Raw genomic sequence first — 22,590 nt, forward strand, 5'->3', positions numbered from 1 at the left:
CACTTGCACTGCGGGGTTCGATTCCCGGTCAGAGAGCTAAGATCTGGCATGTCGTGCGGTGTAGCCTAAGGGGGAAAAAGATGAATTACCACATGACCCAGCAGTTCCACTTCTGAGATATACCCGAAAGAACTGAGAGCAGGGCCTTGAAGAGATATTTGTTCATAGCAGCATTATTCACAATTGCCAAAAGGTGAAAATAACCCATGTCCATCAGTGGATGAATGGATAAACAAAATCTGATATGCACATGTGATAGAATATTATTTAACTTGAAAAAGGAAGGAAATTCTCACATATGCCACAACATGGGTGAACGTTGTATCCATTATGCTAATAGAAATAAGCCAGCCTCAAAAGGACACATTCTGTATGATTTCACTTTACATGAGGCACCTAGAATAGTCAGATTCATAGAGACAGTAGAATAGTGGTTTCCAAGGGCTGGGGGCAGAGAGAATGGGTGGGTTGTTGTTTCATGGACACACAAGTCTCAGTCTGGGAAGATGAGAAGTTCCAGAGATAGATGGTGGTGATGGTTACACAACAATGGGAATGTACTTAATGCCATTGAATTGTAGGCTTAAAAATGGTTAAAATGGTAAATTTTATGTTGTGTTTGTTTTACCACAATAAAAAAGGAATATTTGACCAGCAGAGGGGTAAAACGATGGGATACAGATCAGTTCAAGGTGGGAAATACTGATCTTTCCCGAGTACTAAATCTTGAAGACTTAACATGATCAGTAGATTGTTAGATAGCATCACTGACTCCATGGACATGTATCTGAGCAAACTCCAGGAGACAGTGGAGGAGAGAGGCGTCTGGCGTGCTGCAATCCATGGGGTTGAGAAGAGTCAGACACGACTTCATAACTGTGCATGGGTGCCAACTCGCTTCAGTTGTGTCCAACTCTTTGTGACCCTATGGCTGATAGCCCTCCACGCTCCTCTGTCCATGGGATTCTCCATGCAACAGTACTGGGGTGCATTGCCATGCCCTCCTCCAGGGGATCTTCCCGACGCAGGGATCAAACCCATGCCTGTTACGTCTCCTGCATAGGCAGACAGGTTCTTTACCACTAGCACCACCTGAGAAGCCCGACTTAGTGACTGAACAACACCAAATAGATTGTTTCATCGTTGCTCAAATAAGGCCACTGTAAAACTTTACCCAGGGCTTCAGATCTCTGGCCCCTTTCATGACCACCTTCACTCACTCCATCATACTTCTTCCACTGGAATGTCCAAAGGCCTGGGGTAAGGAGTGCCAGGATGCACGTGAGTGTGTGGTCAGCTCAGCACCTGCATGCTCTGCTGGTGGGAGAATAAATTAGTACAGCCCTTTGGGAAGTCAGTCCAGGGAAGTCTGTGAAGAGCATGATAGTGACCACTTCCACCCCTTTTAGCCCTCTGAGGAGAGCAGCTGATGGAAGTATGTGGCCCTCTCTCCTTAAAAGCTTGCTAGCCGACCACCCATCCAGCCCTGAGTTCATCTGTTCCTTCACTTTGCTCAAGAGTCCAGTCCAGTCCCCCTGTGCTGGCCGGGCAGGGGTCTGAGAGCTACACACACAGCTGTGTTGGGTCAGGACAGGGAGGTGCAGTGTGGAGGTGTGTGGAAAGCACCTGGTTAACACCAATATGTGTTAATTCTCTAGTTAGTAATGTGTAAGTATCTTCGTCAGGATTCTCCAGAGAGGCAGAACCAATAGGGTACATCCGTGTGTGTGTGTGACTGTGTAATATATAAGAGATGTATTATAAGGCCGGTAAGATTGTGGAGGCCGGCATGATTATGGACATGATTATGGAGGCTGACAAGTCCCGAGAGTGGCATCAGAAAGCTGGGGACCCAGGAGAGACTTTGGTGTATGTTCCCATGTGAAGCTGGCAAACTTGAGAACCAGGAAGAACCAATGGTTCAGTTCAAGTCTGAAGTATCGGGGAAAAAAGACCTCATGTCCCAGCTGGAAGCTTTTGGGCAGGAGGAGTTTCTTTTAATTGGGGGAGTAAGTCGACTTGGTGTGTACACACCACTGGCTTATTCAGTACCTTCAACTGTTGGATGAGGCCCACCTACACTAGGGAAGGCTCTACTCAGTCTCCTAACCCACATGTTAATCTCATCCACATATATCTGCAAGACACAGCCGGAACGACGTTCCACCAAATGTCTGGGCACCCTGTGGCCTGGTCAAGTTGACACAATGTTAACCGTCATGGTATTATCTATTAAAATAATTTAGAATTAATTGTGCTGCCTAAATCATTATTGTAGTCCCAATAATTTAGAATTAATTGTGCTGCCTAAATCATTCTTGTAGTCCCAGTTGCTCTTCAACTCAGCTTTGAATTTGAGTGACATTATGAAAAGTCCTGAATCAAGTTCTTTTCTGCACATGGTTAGGTCTGGACTGCCATTGAGATAATCCAAAAAAGTATTAGGCCCGGAACTTATAGGATCAATACATTTTTGTTTGTGAAGTGACAGTGTGTGTGTAACAAGGGGGACAACTTGGAAGTCCCTTGGCCTTCTCTGCTTCCATCTGAGCCCTTCAGCCTATGTTGCTGACTGAGGATCATCCACGGGTGAGGCAAGAGCATCTCTGAGCTAGTTGTCAGGGTCAAGCTAAGACGTGGAGTCCTTGGTTAGGGTCCTGGACTCTCTCTGATCAGCATGTTCCACCTGGCCTTGGCTTCAGAGAGCTCTGCCGCTTGTGAAGAGAGCTCAGCCCAAGCCTCCACCCGCTGTCCCACACTACCCAGTCAACCAAGCCCCAGATCCGGATGTTTGCCTGGGCTCCGGCGAGCTGCTTCTCTATCTGTGTTTGCTGTAAGTTTGGTGGAGCCCCCATCCGGGCCCTCCAGACCCTCAGCTACCTGGGCCAGAAGAGAGGAGTGGAGTCTGGGCAGAAGCTTAAGGGCGGGTAGGATTACATGCTGGCCACTCTCAAAGTCCAGTGACTCCCGATTCTTTCTAGGATCAATAAGACACTTTGGTGGTACTCTGAAACCGTGATGCAGAGGTTCTCATCTTGGCTGCACCTTGAAATCTCCCTGGAAGCTTTAAAAAAAACTGATGCCGGGGATTCACGGCAAGGCTCTGATTTAATTGGGTTGGAGTGTGGCCTGGGGTTTTCTCTTTTTCTAAGTTCCCCGGTTTGTAATGTGCAGCCAAAGTAGAGACCTCTGTGCTAGCAGTCAGCTAAGTAAAGAAACCACTAACTTGGGTGAGAAGTCACATACCAAGCTGCAGAGCCTCAAATGGACATTAGTTTAGTTGATAATTGCTGCTATTTCAAATACTATCATTTTTTTTAATCAGGAAGACTTTTCTTTAAACATGAGTTGTTTTTTTTTCAAGTTTGCTGCATTTCCAGTTATGACGTTATTACTTTCACAGCATCTACTCGTATATGTGGACTTCCCAGGTGGCTCAGTGGTAAAGAATCTGCCTGCCAGTGCAAGAGAGAGACACGGGTTGGATGCCTGGCTTGGGAAGATCCCCTGGAGAAGGAAATGGCAACCCACTCCAGTATTCTTATCTGGGAAATCCCATGGACGGAGGACCCTGGTGTGCTGCAGTCCATGAGGTCACTAAGAGTCAGACACGACTGAGCGACTTCACTTTCACTTTTCACTTTCATGCACTGGAGAAGGAAATGGCAACCCACTCCAGTGTTCTTGCATGGAGAATCCCAGGGACAGGGGAGCCTGGTGGGCTGCCGTCTATGGGGTCATACAGAGCTGGACACGACTGAAGTGACTTAGCAGCTTGATTTGATCGCACTGGATGGGGTCCAGGATTTGGCTCCCCAGGTGATGGTTATGTTGAATCCTAGGTGGATAACCCCAGCAGCACTGGGGCCTAGCTTATGCCTCCTATGATATACATGGTTAATAAATGGTATCTGCTGGAGGAGGAAAAGGGAGGAGACCAAAGCAAGGCCAGGAGGGAGCCCCCTCCAGCCAGAAGAGCCCCTGAACCTACCAAGGGATGTCTTATCTGAAATAAGGTCCTTCTGTAGAGAGAACTCACCATAAGGCCACCAGATTTTTTTCCACTCATCTTATGCCCTTGTTTTGCATACTGTTTGAATACATTTACATGTTGACTATCAAGAGGCCCTAATTTCAAATATGTAAGATAAAATAAAATAAGTTGGATCTTGCACCCACCGCAATTGTGTTCATATGCAGTAGTCAGTGCTGAGCACAACTGAAGTCGGAAACAGATTTTGAAACAGCCTGAGGTGGGGGAAGGAGAGGACACGCCAGGAGGACAGGAGGAGGGAGGCTTGGGGAAGCCACGACAGGTTCCTGCCACACCTGCTGAGCAACAGCCCCCACCGGGACCTCAGAGTCTGTGACATAACCTGAAGCCTGAACCTTGCCCCCTACACCTCTCTCCTCCTTATTATTCCAGACAGTCTTAACCACCTGTGATCTCGCTCCCTGAAGCTTCATTCTGTACGGGCCTGTAGTCTGCCAGAGCTGCTTGTGGGCCATCTTCTGGGTGTCCCTGGACCTGCTGGACTCAACCTGCATCTTCTGTGCCACCTCCCTGCAGTGCCCAGCACAGTGTGGGTCATGACTGCCCTGTGCAGTTGTGCAGGGTGTGCCCTGATCAAGGCGCCTACCAAACTGAGGCCATGTGTGGGGCTGAGTTTCAGCTCATCTCTATGCATCAAAGCTGCTGCCTTGGGAGCAAGAGGCACCTCTCGGCCCTTCCACATGCTGGCAGGCTCCAGGGAGCACCTTCTAATTTGCACAAAGGGACCTGCCCGGGGTGCTAGCGGAGAGCTGATGCAGGTCACCCAGTGTGTGCTTGCTAAGGGCTCACTGAATGAATGAACAGAAGAACAAAGTAGATGCAGGGAGGGTAACTAAGACGCTTCCACGGTCTTCTGAGTAAAGGTGAAGAAGGTCCCAAATGAGGACATCCAGTGTATTTATAAAAAGGAATAAACAGAGAAGCAACAGTCCGTGGCTTGGGTTAAAGCTTCCAGAATGGCAAAGGAGAGAGGGAATAGAAAACGGCCTCCTACCTGTAACCAACACTTAAGCTTGACTCTCGCCAAAGAAGAGTAAGGACAGGGTGGTCACAGAAGAGTCCCACTTCCTGGAGAGCTGGCTTTGGGTGGGTAATGCTGCTGCTGCTGCTAAGTCGCTTCAGTCGTGTCCAACTCTGTGCGACCCCATAGATGGCAGCCCACCAGGCTCCTCCGTCCCTGGGATTCTCCAGGCAAGAACACTGGAGTGGGTTGCCATTTCCTTCTCCAATGCATGAAAGTGAAAAGTGAAAGTGAAGTCGCTCAGTCGTGTCTGACTCTTAGTGACCCCATGGACTGCAGCCCACCAGGCTCGTCTGTCCATGGGATTTTCTAGGCAAGAGTACTGGAGTGGGGTGCCATTGCCTTCTCTGGGGTGGGTAATGAGGTAACAGAATTGTGTGCCTCTTGTAAGCAAGGCCCTGTGCTAAGGAAGGGTGGGGAGACCTAAGACTGCCCTTCATCAGCAAGCTTGTGATCTAACTGAGGGTTTCTGGTGTCCAACCAGATTCCTGACATGGGGCTATGCTGACCAGCACCACCCAGGGGTGTCAGATCATCACAGTAGCTATGCGTGAATATACTACTTGACTCTCCCCTGTATGGGGCAGCCATTATGGTGCTTCTCACCCTCTCTTCTGACTGCCAGTCACAATATGGGCTTGAACCACACAAAATTAGCATTTTTGGTGGCCAAAATGGTCAGATGTCAGCAATTTCATATAGATGGTTCTTACACTCTCCACAATATTATGCTGCCACTTGAAACCTCTCACATGATTTTACTGGTTTGTTTTAAGGCTTTCCTGGTGGCTCAGGTGGTAAAGAATCCACCAGCAATGTGGGAGACCAGGTTTGACCTTGGATTGGAAAAATCCCCTGGAGAAGGGAATGACAAACCACTCCAGTATTCTCACCTGGGAAGTCCCAAGGACAGAAGAGCCTGGCGGGCTACAGTCCGTGGGATTGCAAATGAGTTGGACACGACTGAGAGACTTTCATTTCACTTTACTTCAAGCCTATTATAAAAGGATTTTTTTAGAAAAGAGTGATGGTTGGACTTACCTGGTGGTACAGTGGATAAGAACCCACCTGCCAATGCAGGGGACACAGGTTTGATCCATGGCCCAGGAAAATTCCACATGCTACAGGGCGGTTAAGCCGGTGCATCACAACAGCTGAGTCTGTGCTCAACGAGAGAAGCCACTGTAATGAGGAGCCCACGCACTGCAACTGGAGAATAGCCCCTGCTCACCACAGCTAGAGGAAGCCCGTGAAAATCAGCGAAAACCCAGCGCAACCAAAAGCAAATAAAGATTTAAGAAAATAAACTTGTGTAAGAAAAAGAAAGTCATGCTTTAAATGTGCAAAATAGGAAAAGAGTGTGTAGAAGCAGAGAAATCTTAATCCCGGACTCTACAGTTCAGAGGCATCCCTAAGAACATTTTGATGTACTTCCTTTCAGATGTTTTTCTTTGCATTTTTTATAAAGTTGAGATGTTATTACATATATAATGTTATATTTTCTGTTTATAAAAAGAACAGTCTTCATATAACATTAAATGTTTTAAACACACTTTTTAATGATGGCATTAAAATGTCATTGGTTGTAGGTATTATAATTTATCCTGCTGATGGACCTAAAGATTGTTTTCAGTTCTTAATATTATATATATCTAGTTTTATTTCTGATCATTTTAAAAAATAAATTTCTGTCTTAATTCATTTGGGCTGCTGTAACAAATTGCCATAGACCGGGTGGCTTATAAGCAATAGAAATTTATTTCTCACAGTTCTAGAGGCTGGGGAGTCCAAGTTCAATGCTCTGGAAGAGTCAGTGTCTGACAAGAATGCACTTCCTGGTTCATAGATGGCAGTCTTTTCACTATGTCCTCTCATGGCAGAGCCAGCTTGGGAGCTTTCTGGTGTCTCTTTTATAAGGGCACTAATCACCTATGTTCTCTCCTTCATAACTAATCACCTCCCAAATGCCCCCCACTCCATCATTTTGGGGATTACGTTTCAACAGGTGAATTTTGGAGTCAGGGACACAAGAATTTAACCTACAGCAATTCCCAGAAGGAATTGGGTTGAGTTACTTGAAATTACTGGATCTGAAGCAGGAACCTTTTTTAAGTCTCTTGGTTTATAGCATCCATTGGCTTTCCAGAAAGCACGTGCCTCTTGATTAACTTCAGCCATGATGACAGAGCCAGTCCTTTGCTGATTCTGGTTTGGTTACCAATGATAAACGCTGTTTTTGAACTTGAGAGAGTTTCGAAATGAATGGTCAGAAAAGGCTCCGCAGTCAGGTGGACCCTGAGCCAAGCCGGAAGCATCCATAAGTTTCAAATAAACTTCCAGCAGAAACACAGGTACAATGGAAATGATACAGCATTTTGTGGAGACAGTCATAACCTAATTTTCCTAGGGTAGACAGTTGCAGCCTGGGATATAAATTCAGAAAAGGGCTGTCAGCTGAGACTGAGCTGAATCCTGTAGGTAATGGGGAGCTGTTGACAGTGTTTGAGCAGGGATAAGAGGAAAACAACGTTTCAGTGGTCATAGGAGTCTTTATCTGGGAAACCAGCAGAAACACCTTGAGCAGTAACAGAAGACTTTTTAAAATGGTTATCTGTTTTAAAAATTATACATCATATGAACATCCTAAGAATGATTTGCCCTAAGGATGTTTAACATGTGATGGTGGTGTGATCTGTCAGCCATGTCTGTGTGGCTCAGGCTTTTACATTCAGGTGGTGTGGCTTGGAGACCACAGTGACTGGATCCACATTGGCAGTCAAAAGCTATTTCACACAGAGGAAATCTCTGTTTTCATGAAATGAAGGTCTCTTTGGTTTTTACGCATGTAGTTACAATAAATCCTCATGAGAATTGCCCTAAGAATTTCCTGTTAAATAAAAATTTTATCTCTTTTGATTGCATTTTTTGCCATTTTAAAGAAAATGTATATGTTGCAAATTCTTGTTTCCAGTATGAATAAGTAAAACATGGTTGTTGCTATTCATTATATTTTCTCTTTTTAAAGATAAACCAGATATGTCAATCAATATGAAATGATGATGGATACTTTTAGAATTCTTCAATTATCTGGTATATTTTATATTAAATATACTAGATATATCTAGATATCTAAAATATCTATATCAAATATATTTATCAAATACTAAGTAAAATGTCTTGTAATTTTGTTATTGTTTAGTCGCTCAGTCATGTCCAACTCTTTGCGGCCCATGGACTGCAACATGCCAGGCTTCCCTGTCCTTCACTATCGCCCGGAGTTTGCTCACACTCATGTCCATAGAGTTGATGATGCCATGCAACCATCTCATCCTCTGTCACCCCTTTCTCCTCCTGCCCTCCATCTTTCCCAGCATCAGGGTCTTTTCCAATGAGTCAGCTCTTTGCATCAGGTGGCCAAAAGTGGAGCTACAGCATCAGTCCTTCCAATGGATATTCAGGGTTGATTTCCTTTAGGATTGACTGGTTTGATCTCCTTGCAATCCAAGGGACTCTCAAGAGTCTTCTCCAACAACACAGTTCAAAAGCATCAATTTATCTTGTAAGACACATACACTTTTAAAATCCATCTATTTGTCACCATACCCCACATAGCACAATGCTTATGTTATAGAAAAATCAGACTCAGACTCAAGTTTTATTAAGATCTGCTAAAAAAGCAAATAAGGGGGCCCTCACAAAACTGATGGGCCACCAAGGAGATGCTGATTTTTCTTGGTATACATTGTCACAAGCTACACTAATATGGCAAAATGTTACAACTGTATAAAATATTTGATGGAATTAACTTTGGATAACTACCAAATGTCAAGAGCTTTCATGGAGAGTATAGCTGACATACTTTTAAAAGGTTGATGCTATTTACCCTGGGGGAGTAACACATTAGGGTATTCCCAAGTTTGCTGGGGCTTTAACCTTTCTTTGACTGGGATTTTTATGACCTATAGTTCCATCTCTTAGGAGCAGGGCTAGTTTCATGGGTGTGTGACCTGCATGGTCACAGAGGCCCTATGCTTAGAAGGGTCTGGTGCTTCGTGTGATGTTCTTCTGTTTCCGTCTTGAAATTCCGCATACATTTTGAACAAGGGCTCTGCATTTTCATTTTACACAGAATTCTTGTTAGGTTGCTTTTGCGACCCTATGGGCTGTAGCCTGCTAGTCTTCTCTGTCCATGGGATTTCCCAGGCGAGAATACTTAGTGGGTTGCTGTTTCCTTCTCCAGGGGATCTTCCTGACCCAGGTCTCTTGCATTGGCAAGTGGATTCTTTACCACTGAGCCACCAGGAAAGCCCTTTACACAGGGTACCTCAGATGATCTAACTGGTCTTGGTGAAAGCTGATTTCATCTTCCCTTGCCGTGTATTATGGGCTAAAACATGGTTTGTCCACAGGACCAAACTCAGACCAGGTTAGGGGCGAGGGCTGCAGTAAGCTACAGGAGCTTTCAGCCAACGCCTCTCATTTCCGCAGGAGGCTAAACAGTACAACAGGAGAAGCAAGGAGAGAGCAGAATTTCCAAGCAGGCAGGCTGCCGGAGCTGGAGTGTCTCTAGGAAGAGCAGTATCGATGGCCGCCATGCCTGCCACACCCACAACCACGTCAAGCTGATAACCCCCAGGCTCTAAATGATCGCTTCTTATACATTATTTCCCGTAACTTAATTTTCTCAACAAACTGCAACACGAGTATTACTTTTACACATGAAGAATTGAGGTTTTCAGCAGTCAGGTTGACCATAATTATAGAGCTATTATTAGTAATGATCTTTTCTTATTCAACTTTCTACTGACTTAAGAAGTAGCTACTCCTCTTTGTTGTTAAAATTAAATGCAAATCACTTGTCTACTTAAAAAGATTCAGTATCAGGGAGAGAGCTGTAGATTTTGCTTACATGTATAGTGTACTTTCTTTTTCCTTTTTAAAAATATTTATTTATTTTGGCAGTTCCAGGTCTTACTTGCCACTCTTGGGATTTTCAATTTTTGTTGTGGGCTGTGGGATTATTCTAGTTGCGGCATGTGGGATCTAGTTCCCTGACAAGGGATGGAACGCGGCCCCCTGCATTGGAATCATGGAGTCTTAGCCACTGGACTACCAGGGAAGTCCCTAGATTATTTATTTTCTATTTTTTACCTTCATATAATTGTAGGTAGTTTTACTCTTTGCAAGCTTTTGGATATAAATTTGCTTGCTTTTCCTCCATGGATGCTACCCGGACAGTATATTAATGCTGGAAGGGTTTTTCCAACAAGAGATAGGTACACCCTCCTTCTTTTCTCAGAAGGTTGTGTCAGTAAACCATGTTATATATTTTTTAGACCTCAGCCAAAATGACATTCTGTTTCTTGATTATTTCTATAATTTTCCTAGTCGTTATGTGTGATTATGTTCTGCAGTAATTCTAAAAAATTATCCATGTTTTCTCTTTTAATTTTGCATTTAAATAAGGTCTTTCAAAAGTCTGTAAGTAAATTCTATTCTGGACTAACTCGAATTATGTCTCCTGCAGGAAAGCATCCCTGGCAGCTGACATGTCCAGGCTTGGATGCAGTTCCTCACCCAGCCACAAGTACATTCCCCGGAGGGCCGTGCTCTACGTACCTGGCAACGATGAAAAGAAGATAAACAAGATTCCCTCCCTGAATGTAGACTGTGCAGTGCTCGACTGTGAGGATGGTGTAGCTGTGAACAAAAAGGTAACGGCATGATTTTTCCTTACAGTGAAAAAAAGAAATGCATTGAAATTTGGTAGCATTGCTTATTATTTGGAGAGTCTACTGTATTCACTGTGTGCTACTCATGGGCTTCCCTGGTGGCTCAGATGGTAAAGAATCCGCCTGCAATGCAGAAGACCCAGGTTTGATCCCTGAGTCAGGAAGATCCCCTGGAGAAGGAAATGGCAACCTGCTCCTGTATTCTTGCTGAAGAATCCCATGGACAGAGGAGCCTGGTGGGCTACAGTCTTTGAGGTTGCAAAGAGTTGAACACGACTGAGCAACTAAGAACAATATATCAGCATGCAATATATTCTTGACCAGCCCTTGTATGGGTTCTGAATGTGTATGGTTCTTTTCTCCAAGAGAGGAGGAATCCAGCCAAAATATATTTAAAACTGTGATCTTCAGTATATATGATTATGTGTATGTGTATAGATAAAGAGATATATGTTTAAAAAGAAAGAGAATTCTATTCTCAATCTGTTTCGGCTGTGATATTTGCTGGTTTAAGTAAATCAGTTAATCCTAGACTTGTGGTATGAATTTTTCAGATCAATAAGATGAAATTAGGAATTTATTTCTTTTTACTGCCAGGTAAAAAGTATGGTGAGTGACCTTATCTTTTCCGGGACAAGTGCCAATAACAAATAGTCTTCAATGGATAAGTCACTGTTTTCCCTCCATAATTAAAGGGAAACTACACACAAAACTTCAGACTTGCAGCTTCTAGCTGGTTTTTTCATGGCCTGATCAGAGAAATGTGTCTTAAAAAATACCTGGTTTGTAAACAGATACAAAAGGTCCTTGCTGGTTGGTTACATGATGAATGCCTTTTGCTTCATTTTGGTTTGCTTATCTTCATTTTCTAGGTTTTTATAATGAACACAGATTTGTTCAAATAATTGGGTAAAATACATAAATCATTATAATAACTGATGTTGGCACGCAACTTTTTAAATTAAAAACATGTTTTCCTCGACCTTCCCCTGTCCAGTCCCTCGACAGTGAGGTTGGGCTGGGAATAGACTGTGGGGCTGGAGGCGCAGAGGAGCTGGCCATCTGAAGTTTTATCTATGTGGATAGTTTCTTTTGCTTGGTGATCTGAAATAGCATGCTTGTCCTATACAACTTTTTTGATTAATTGCTTTCCCTGGAGATTCTAGCAAACCAATAGTGGCCTTATTTTTTTTTTTTTTAAAGTTAGTTTCCAGCATCTTTCTAATGGTGACACCAAGGCTTTACAAGTATATGGTAAAGGATTAGAATAAACATGTGGAATCTAAAGCATCTACCCAACATGTTTGGCATGCACCAAGGAAAATACAATTAATCTTCTTTCTTCCACAGATTAGGGTAAATGGGGCTTTTCTTGAAGGATGTAATATGATTCCAGTATTCTTTCTTCCAGAACTCACATAGTCACTCTAGGATTAGATACTAAATTGTAATTCTAGTTCTTTGTGACCTAGGGCAGTTCACTCTACTTCTTTGCCTCAATTTCTTATCTGTACCATGGGATGACAAAAATCTTCTTTTGTCAGGGACAGGGATTATAACAAGGAGTAAGTTTGATAAAATGCCCTCGAGTAGTTTGATTTCCTATAGGAAATAGATTAGATAAATCCTGTAGTAATCATGATTAGAGGGGAATTTATTTTAGCATGTAGCACAGTGAGCCATTCGGTGCTCTGATAAACTTCTAATTATATTTCTTCACAAACCTTGAGGCTATCTTCCCATTCCTACCCAAGGATGTTTCCTGCCACCCAGTTGAGTTGGAAATATGGTTCATTCCTGCCTCATGTTTGCTTACTGTTAATCTGCGTTCTGAAGCGCATCCTAATACCTGGAGCCACTACTTAGGAGGAACCTAAGGAGGGGCGGGGGGAGAAGAGTTTAGGGTGGGCAAATTGTGCCCACTGTCTTGGTGAAGATGTCCAGACAGTCAGAACACTGCAGTTCCCAGTGCACCTAAAATTTGTGTTAACTGCCAGACACACTGTTATACACATGCTGAACTTGGAGTCAACCAAATCTCCTTTTCTTATCCACAGAGAGTTCTGGCAAGCCAGGCCAGTACTTGTAAAACACGTTTTTTTCCCTTAAAATTTCTACCCAGGACTTAATTTTATCTCATATATTTCATTTCATAGCCCCAGCCTGTCAGTGTCTTTTTGGGTTTTGATTTCCTCATCCAACATTTATGTTATCTGAGAACTTGACCAGCACACTGTACAAAAATTTGACAGGTTTCTGACAGAGATGTTGAAGAGGTTGGAGCCAAGTGCTATGCAAACATGCTGCTAGAAACTTCTATTCAAGTTTATTTAACAAACTCTTTTTTTTTTTTTTTTTGGCCACACCAGGCAGAATGTGGAGTTGTATTTTCCCGACCAGGGATTGAACCCATACCCCCTGTATTGGAAGTGCAGGGCCGTAACCACTGGACCACTAGGGAAGTCCCTTAACAGACATTTATATAGTGGTGACTAAATGCTAAGTATTGTTCTAAAGGTTTCAATTTGTGTAACATCCCATTGAGTTACTATTATTATACTCCATATACAGATAAGGAAGGCTTCCCTAATGGCTCAGCAGGTAAAGAATCTACCTGCAAGGCAGGAGACACAGAAGACTCAGGTTCAGTCCCTGGGTCGAGATGATCCCCTGGAGGAGGGCATGCAACCCACTCCAGTACTCTTGCCTGGAGAATCCCATGGACAGAGGAGCCTGGTGGGCTACAGTCCATGGGGTTGCAAAGAGTTGAACATGCCTGAGTGACTAAGCACAGCACATATGAGGAAGCTGAAGCATGGAGAGGTCAGGTTCATGAATGAGTTCTGTGAAGATGGTAATTCAGTCACCTAGTTCTCTTAAAATCCAGTCTTTTCACAAGAATAGACAAGAGATTTTTACCTAATATGTTTCAAGATGAAGACTCCTTTCTGATCTACATGGTCTAGCAATGCCTTCTCTCTCCCTGTACCTCCATCTCTCCAAAAAAATGAGTTTAAGTAGATGAGACTTGATCTTCAAGAACCCCTGTCAGTACTACCTCATCGTTACCACTTTCACTTTGAAGTGCTGGAGATAGAAAAATGGTAATAGCTACCATGTACTGAGAATGTAAGAGGTGCTATAGTAAATACTTTAATTATCTTGTTTACTCCTTATATCAAAGTTTTGTCCAGGGTCCAGGAACACAGTGCCATTATATGGCAGAACCAAGATTTGAACCTCCTGAATTTTTGCCAGGAATCAGCCTCAAGTTCACTTGTTGGCATATTCAGTTCAGTTCAGTTCAGTTGCTCAGTTGTGTCCCACTCTATCACTAACTCCCGGAGCTCACTCAGTCTCACGTCCATCGAGTCCGTGATGCCATCCAGCCATCTCATCCTCTGTTGTCCCCTTCTCCTTCTGCCCCCAATCCCTTCCAGCATCAGGGTCTTTTCCAATGAGTCAACTGTTCACATCAGGTGGCCAAAGTACTGGAGCTTCAGCTTTAGCATCAGGCCTTCCAAAGAACACCCAGGACTGATCTCCTTTAGGATGGACTGGTTGGATCTCCTTGCAGTCCAAGGGACTCTCAAGAGTCTTCTCCAATACCACAGTTCAAAAGCATCAATTCTTTGGCACTCAGCTTTCTTTATAGTCCAACTCTCACATCCATACATGACCACTGGAAAAACCATAGCCTTGACTAGATGGATCTTTGTTGGCAAAGTAATGTCTCTGTTTTTTAATATGCTATCTAGGTTGGTCATAACTTTCCTTCCAAGGAGTAAGCGTCTTTTAATTTCATGGCTGCAGTCACCATCTGCAGTGATTTTGAAGCCCCCCAAAATAAAGTCTGACACTGTTTCCCCATGTATTTGCCAGGAAGTGATGGGATATTACATAGCTCATATTATATAATCTTTTCCTCCTTTCTCTGAAAGTTAGTACCTTGGCTTCTCTTTATCTTTTGTCACCTTTGTATACTCTGCAGTTTCTCAAAGATTACTGACAGAAGCATTGTATTCACATCTGCAAATTCTTCCAGTCTCTTAGGATTTTAGTGCATTTAAACCTGGTGACTTAAATTCATTTGAAATGTCCAGATAAGTCTGAAACTTCTAATGTAGCTCTTATTCTTTTTCCTTTCTTGAAGTCACCTTTTAATCATATTTCTTGTTGAATATTATTCCTCTTGATGGAGAAGATAGAGACCATTTTAATGTTTACTTCTTACCATGTTAAAACTCTCATTTCAAATGATCTAGTTATGATTTGGCTAAACTGAACTCTTATTGCCTAATTCAACTTCCTTGGCATTATTAAAGCTCAGTCACTTCATTTTATATGTTTCATTTTATTTCTATTTTTAGTAACTGACCAATTCCATATTTCATCTGACTGGTTCTGTGGAGTGTGGGCTTGTAATGAAAACAAGAGGCACTTCAGCAGAGCAGTTTATAAGTATATAATACCTTCCAGCAGTCTCTAATCCTGTCCTGTTAATCCAATTTGTGTTTAAGCAGCTCCTTCATGTCAGGGATGGCCTACCAGCTCACCTTCCAAGCATGGATGATGAAAAGACCATCTCCACTCCCCTCTTATCTTCTCCTTTTCCTTCTTAAATACATGAGGAGATACAAGGCTGTCTAAGCCACTGCTTGCTGGGACACAGTGAAAAGAAGCCAAGTAATGCAGAGATTTCTGGTGAATCTCCATGATGCTGGGTGAGGCCAAGAAGGTAGGAGTGAAACTGATAGAGGCAGGGCTCCTGGGCTGCTATTTTAGCTGAGTAAATATTTAAATTTGTTTAATGTTTCAATGTGTAAATTGAAATACTCAGTAAATATTGAGTACCTACTCAACCAGGCACCATGGCAAGCAGGAGGAGAACAAAGAGAGTTGCATGGTCCCGTGTCTCTAAACAATACACTTTTTGAATTATCTTTTCAATTTCAGGCATGATATTGACTCCATGCTATGGGAACGATTTCTCACCCCACTACCACCCTGTCCCCAGTGCATGTGAACCTTCCCCATCCTTCAGTTGTCCTAATACAGTTCTATGTAACTTTGATGAGGTTGGTGTTCAGTGTAAAAAGTAGCAGACTTGAGTCACGTAGTAATAAACTGATCACCTTTCCTTTTCTGCCAGCCTGTTGTTTTCCCTGGAGCTCATAGCTATCTTTTATCCCCCTGGTTTATTTTTCTCTTCAGCTGTTGCTAATGCAAAACCCACCTCTTCCTAGTTGTCTGAATCTCCTCTTAATATGTTTAAAAGCATCTGGTATTTCTTCAGTTTCATCTTCTTGGAGAACTCTCTCCTTGACTCTGCTGATCCCCTCAAGTCTGAAGTAGCTGTCCTTCAGGCCTGTAGCACAGTTGCAATCCCAAACTCACCCTTCCCCCACCCTGGGAATTGCCTTCTCCTCTCGGCGGGGTTGGATATCTTGTTTTCTGACTTTTTATATCCGAGTACATTTGGGTGAGGATACCCTCTGAGAGGAGGTTTCCCTGTGAAGGACAGAAGTGACTTAAGTACAATCTGATTTTTTCCTAATTTGATTTGTAAAGAGCAGGAGTATATTTGGAGAGTAGGATCATGAGGGTCTTACCTGGATCCTTCAGGAAGCCAAAGGAGGAGCTCTGAGTTGTGACTTGAGGAAGGCTTTTCTGTGGGAACCTGAGCTAGTGAAATCTGGGCTGTCCCTCACAGGCAACTTGATTTGAGACCAACAACCCAGTTCAGTGGAAAGGGTAGAGGGCTTGACAACAGACGACCCATGTGAAGGTCCCAATTTCAACGCTATTTATCCAGGGAACTTGAGTCCTGTAATCTATGAGGCTCTGTTTTTTTATCTGTCCCATGAGATTGGTAATAATGAATCCTGTACTACCCACCACAGGGCCAGCTGTGAGGCACAAATAGAAAAGCATTTTGCAAACTTGCAAGTGCTAGATAAATATTGCTTTTCTAAAGAAGCAGTGATGTCATTTTTAAAATAATAAAGCTTAGAAGATTTAAGAGAATGGATATTTAGCATGTTCCTTAAAGTGTCTCTTTCAAGTAATTTGATGGTCAAGAACAGACTATGGAGCCAGACTGTTGGATTCCGGTGTCTGGAGTCTGACATCAGCTTGTCCTAACAGTGTGACCTTGGACAAATGGACTTTAGCCCATCTCTCTGTGCCTCAGTTTCCTCATCTGTAAAATGAAGGCAATAATGGTAACAATAGTATCTACCCCCACGAAATTATATTAAGTGGGTGGGTACTTGTAAAGTGCTTCTTAGGACAGTGCCTGGCACATAATGTGTTGAATGAGTAGTTGATAAATACCTCAGAGCAGTTGTCTTAGCTGCAACCCTGGCCGAGAGTCTGATGCATCAACTCAAGTCACTGATGCTTGCTTAGAATGTCGAGGGTTAATGGTATTGGTTTGTACTCTGGATTCCTGACTCTCACAGGGTAATGTTTTGGCACAGGTAAGTTTTTGCTCTAAATGTCGCAGTTTGCCAGTTTTGCTATTTTTTTTTTTAGCCTCTCTCTCCACTATGGTAGACAAAGAAAAGACTCTAGGGACAGCAAAATAACCACTTTCTCTTTCAAGCTCCTTCACAGATTTCTTAACACTAGGGGGCTCGAAACAGCTATCTTAGAAAGATCTTACTTATTTTTTTTTCCTCAGGAAAACAAAGAGAAAATTATCTTTCGCAAGCAGCTAAGCAGTAGATTTTCACTTTGCATCTCTGTGCTGGATCCTTGACAGAAAGGAGTTAGAGAAGGGTGGAGGAAGGTGGCCGACTCTGAAGGCCTTTCTCCCCTGAGAAGCCCCGTGCACAGCACCATTCTCAGTTCTGGGAAACAGACCAGAAGGACAGCCCCGGCTGGGGCTGAGGTGTTGGAGGAGGGGTGCCCTTAGCAGTCGAGGGGGGCCCATGGTCGGTGAGAGGTTGGAGAAGCAGCTCTCTTCCCCTCCCTCCACTCTGCTCGTGGAGTCCCTTGGGCTGCCAGGAGGGCTGTCTTGTCGATTGTGAAAAGCAAGGGGAAGCTATTTGCCTCCTAAGTAACCCTCAGTGCTACAGAAACCCCAGAAGATCACTGCCCCCGCCCCCCACCCAGGGCCATGTTCTTTTTTGCTTTTGTTTGTTGTAAAGACTTATTTCTAACCAGCTGTGCTGGGTCTTCGTTGCTGTGCACAGGCTTTCTGTAGTTGCAGTGATCGGGCCACTCTTCAGCTGCGATGCTCGGCCTTCTCGTTGTGGTGGCTTCTCTTGTTGCGGAGCTCTAAGAAGCAAGGGCTTAGCAGCTGTGGTGCACAGGCTTAGTTGCTCTGCGGCATGTGGGCTCTTCTAGGATCAGGGTTTGAACCCACGTCCCCAGCACTGGCAGGTGGATTCTTTACCACTGGACCACCAGGGAAGCCCTAGGCCACATTATCTGATTGCTTCCCTCATCCATCCTGGATACAAGGACCTATATAAGGCCTACAGGATTGTGGTTGTAGAGAGACAATTGGAAGTAACACCATAGAGATGAGGGGAGTACGCCTTTGTTCCCCACGATAAACCACTTTCTCAGTACTCTGCAGAGATAGCGCTTCTTACCAGGACTCCTGTAGTTACCTGTCAGACTCTGCAGAACCCAGGAGTCATCGCATTTGCAAGCGTGTGGGCGTGCTCCGTCTCTTCAGTTGTGTCCCCCTCTTCGTGACCCCATGGACTGCATCTCCTGCACTGCAGGTGAATTCTTTACCTCTGAGCCACCAGGGAAGCCCATTTGCAAGTGTGAAAAGTGAAAGTGTTAGTCACTCAGTCGTGTCTGACTCTTTGTAATCCCGTGGACTGTAGCCCACCAGACTCCCCCATCCATGGGATTTTCCGGACAAGAATACTGGAGTGGTTTGCCATTTCCTTCTCCAGGGGATCTTCCCAACCCAGGGATCGAACCTGGGTCTCCTGCATTGTGGGCGGATTCTTTACCATCTGAGCCACCAGGGAAGCAATCATGAGTTGCTCATTAAGAAACACAAAATATTGAACTTCCCTGGGAGTCCAACAGTTAAGACTCTGCTCTTCCACTGCAAGGGGCGCAGGTTCCATCCCTGATCGGGGAGCTAAGATCTCACATGCCACTTGGGCAAACAAACAAAAACAAAAGACAAATATCAATATTAAATATCAAGGTTGTTGACTAATCTTTGAGTAATATAAATATGAGTTCCTGACACTCTTCACGTTAAATCAGTTAACCCTTGAGTTCCTCTGTAAAGCTTTTAATTGCTTTTTTTCCCCTTAACCTTTTTTTCTTCCCTGAGCTTGTGTATTCTAATTTGTGCTCTCTCATTTGGCTCTCCTGTGCAAGTGTGTGTGCTCTCACACATAGGTACATAGACATTAAGCCCCCATTTACACTTACTATATGCATATACAAATCGACTGGGTTAAATTTTAAATACTCCAATGCTTTTACTTTGGTTGAAATAAAATAGTAGAGTGGCGAGGAGGTGTGTTGTCCCAACAGGGAGAAAGCTAACTGACATTCAGTAAATCATTCAATGTATACAGGGCGTGGGGAGCCAACGCCTCTTCAATAGGGGAGTGAAATTAGGATGGGAAGGTTCCTCTCCCGGGGATCTTGCTTTTATTAAAAGACTTGAGAGCTTGGGAGATTCTTCAATAGGAATTTTGGTGTCTGTGAGTCTTTTGGGAACAGTATGGAGAGATGAAATGTGCTTAGGAACTCTGCAAGGTCTTTTTGATCCTTAAAGGTTCTGATATGAAAACCAATCCAAGTTTTCATAAAAGCAGTCAAATATTTCCAGTCTTTTATTAATCTCTTTGTACCCTTAAATAGTCTTTTCCTTTTGTGGAGTAATTGGTAAAACAGCAACAACAAAAACTCACCACCACCCCCCCCCGCCACTCCCATTGTTTTATTCTTCAAACTGGGCATCTTCTTAGTGCAAGGATTCAAATACCTTTATTACAGTCTTAATAGTCAGCAATTTCCATTTCATAAGCTCAGCAAAATCTCTTTATACAAAGAGATACAGGCTTCAAGTTGCTGGTTATATCTTTTCCAGCAATTTATAAGAATCCAATTAAGTAAGATGGAGTATCTATAACATGATATACCTGACTATGGAAAGCCCAGGTCTAAAATTAAGGTTGAAAGAAAGGAACTTAGCTTAAATAAACCAAACTTGATCAAAGTCGAAACTGTAGCCATTTCCTCTGAAATGAAGTAAGAAATAGCTTGGAGACTAGAGTGAAAACCAGTCGGCTTATTTATTCCAACTTTGGTTACCAGTTGAAGTCTGTTCTTTTTATTTTTTATTTTTTGTATTTATTTATTTTTTATTTTACTTTACAATTCTGTATTGGTTTTGCCATACATTGACATGAATCCACCACGGGTGTACATGCGTTCCCAAACATGAACCCCCTCCCACCCCACAGGTGGGTTTCACTAAAGAAGCCCAAGATGTTTCAGTTTGCTAAATCTCAGTGACCAAAGAACCAAGCGCACAAAGCTGCCACCAGAATACGGGGACACAGGCGGAAAGCAGACACAGCTGGAAATCCTGCAGTGCAAGTGCTTGATTCCAAAGAACTGTGTTTTGTCCTTATTTGGGTGGCCATAGGTCATGTCCCCTGAATACTCGTTGAAAGGACTAATGCTAAAGCTGCCACTCCTTGGTTTGGTCATCTGATGCAAACAGCTGACTCACTGGAAAAGTCTCTGATGCTGAGAAAAGATTGAGGGCAGAAGGAGAAGAGGGCATCAGAGGATGAGATGGTTGAATGGCATCTTTGATGCAACGGACATGAACTTGGGCAAACTCTGGGAGATGGTGAGGGACAAAGCCAGGCATGCTGCAGTCCATGGGGTTTGCAAAGAGCCGGACATGACTGGGCAGCTGAACAACAATAGCAGGTCATGTCAAAGTATTAAATGCCACTATGTTCTCAGTAATGAATTAGTGGGTATATTTTAAGGCAGAATTTAAAATTCTGATTTAGAGAGACAAGAAATAATATCCCTATACACCTGTGGATAATTAATCATCGACAAAGGAGGCAAGAACATACAAAGGGAAAAGACATTCTCTTCGGCAAACAGTATTGGAAAAGTTGGACAGCTGAGGGTAAATCGCGGAAATTAGAACACACCCTCACACCATACACAAGAATAAGCTCAAAATGGCTTAAGGACTTAAATATAAGACATGATACCATAAAACTCCTAGAAGAGAACATCCTCTGACATAAATTGTACCAGTGTTTTCTTAGGCCAGTCTCCCAAGGCAATAGAAGTAAAAAGTAAACAAATGAAACCTAACCAAATTTACAAGCTTCTGTACAGCAAAGGAAACCATGACTGGGAGAAAATATTGGCAAATGATGTGACCAACAACAGCTTAATTTCCAAAATATACAAACAGCTCAAATCACTTTATAGCAAACAACCCAGTTGAAAAATGGACAGAAGACCTAAGTAGACATTTCTCCAAAGAAGACGTACATACAGATGGTCAACAGGCACATGAAAAGGTGCTCATCATTGCTGCATATTAGAGAAATGCAAATCAAAACTACAACGAGGTACCACCTCACACCACTCAGGATGGCCACCATTAAAAAGTTTACAAATAATAAATGCGGGAGAGGGTATGGAGAAAAGGGAGCTCTCTTATACTGCTGGTGGGAATGTAAGTTGGCACAGTCACTATGGAAAAGAATGTGGAGGTTCCTCAGAAAACTAGCAAAGTAATGCTCAAAATTTTCCAAGCTAGGCTTCAACAGTATGTGAACCGAGAATGTCCAGATGTTCAAGCTGCATTTAGAAAAGGCAGAGGAACCAGAGATCAAATTGCCAACATGGATCATAGAAAAAGCAAGAGAATTCCAGAAAAACATCTGCTTCACTGACTACTCTAAAGCCTTTGACTGTGTGGATTGCAACAAACTGTGAAAAATTCTTAAAGAGATGGGAATACCAGACCACCTTACAGCCTTCTGAGAAATCTGTATGTGCGTCAAGAAACAACAGTTAGAACCAGACACGAAAAAACAGACTGATTCCAAATATGTATGTATGTACCTATATCTATCTATCATCTATCTATCTATCTAATGGAATATTACTCAACCATAAAGAAGAATGAAATAATGCTATTCACAGCAACATGGATAGACCTAGAGATTATCATGCTTTGGAAAGTAAGTCAGAAAGGCAGGCAAATACCATATGATATCACCTATATGTGAAATCTAAAATATGACACAAATGAACGTACCTATGAAACACAAAGATTCACAGGCATAGAGCACCAGGGAGGAGAGGGCGGGGGATGGAAGGATTGAGAGCCTGAATTCAGTTCAGTTCAGTCGCTTAGTCGTGTCCGACTCTTTGTGACCCCATGAACCACAGCACTCCAGGCTTCCCTGTCCATCACCAACTCCTGGAGTCCACCCAAACCCTTGTCCATCGAGTCGATGATGCCATCCAACTATCTCATCCTCTGTCATCCCCTTCTCCTCCTGCCCTCAATCTTTCCCAGCATTAGAGTCTTTTCCAATGAGTCAGCTCTTCGCATCAGGTGGCCAAAGTACTGGAGTTTCAGCTTCAACATCAGTCCTTCCAGTGAACACCCAGGACTGATCTCCCTTAGGATGGACTGGGTGGATCTCCTTGCAGTCCAAGCAATTCTCAAGAGTCTTCTCCAACACCACAGTTCAAAAGCATCAATTCTTTGGCTCTCAGCTTTCTTTATAGTCCAA

The 22,590-nt window shown here is 43.3% G+C and overlaps 1 protein-coding gene across 4 annotated transcripts in view; it reads left to right on the plus strand.

Annotated features, from left to right (window-relative positions):
* CLYBL (citramalyl-CoA lyase) overlaps positions 1 to 22,590 on the plus strand; it is a 238,173-nt gene that overhangs the window by 110,384 nt on the left and 105,199 nt on the right. For all 4 annotated transcript variants that reach the window (XR_005725743.1, XM_040267403.1, XM_040267404.1 and 1 more), the window contains exon 2: positions 10,603 to 10,789. Coding sequence is in view for 3 of the 4 variants with exons in the window: in XM_040267403.1 (XP_040123337.1) it covers positions 10,603 to 10,789 (187 nt within the window). In the remaining variant the exon portion in view is untranslated. The remainder of the gene's footprint in view (positions 1 to 10,602; positions 10,790 to 22,590) is intronic.

The sequence above is a fragment of the Oryx dammah genome, unplaced genomic scaffold (assembly GCF_014754425.2).
Source record: "Oryx dammah isolate SB20612 unplaced genomic scaffold, SCBI_Odam_1.1 HiC_scaffold_24, whole genome shotgun sequence".
In the NCBI taxonomy this organism is placed as follows: domain Eukaryota; kingdom Metazoa; phylum Chordata; class Mammalia; order Artiodactyla; family Bovidae; genus Oryx; species Oryx dammah.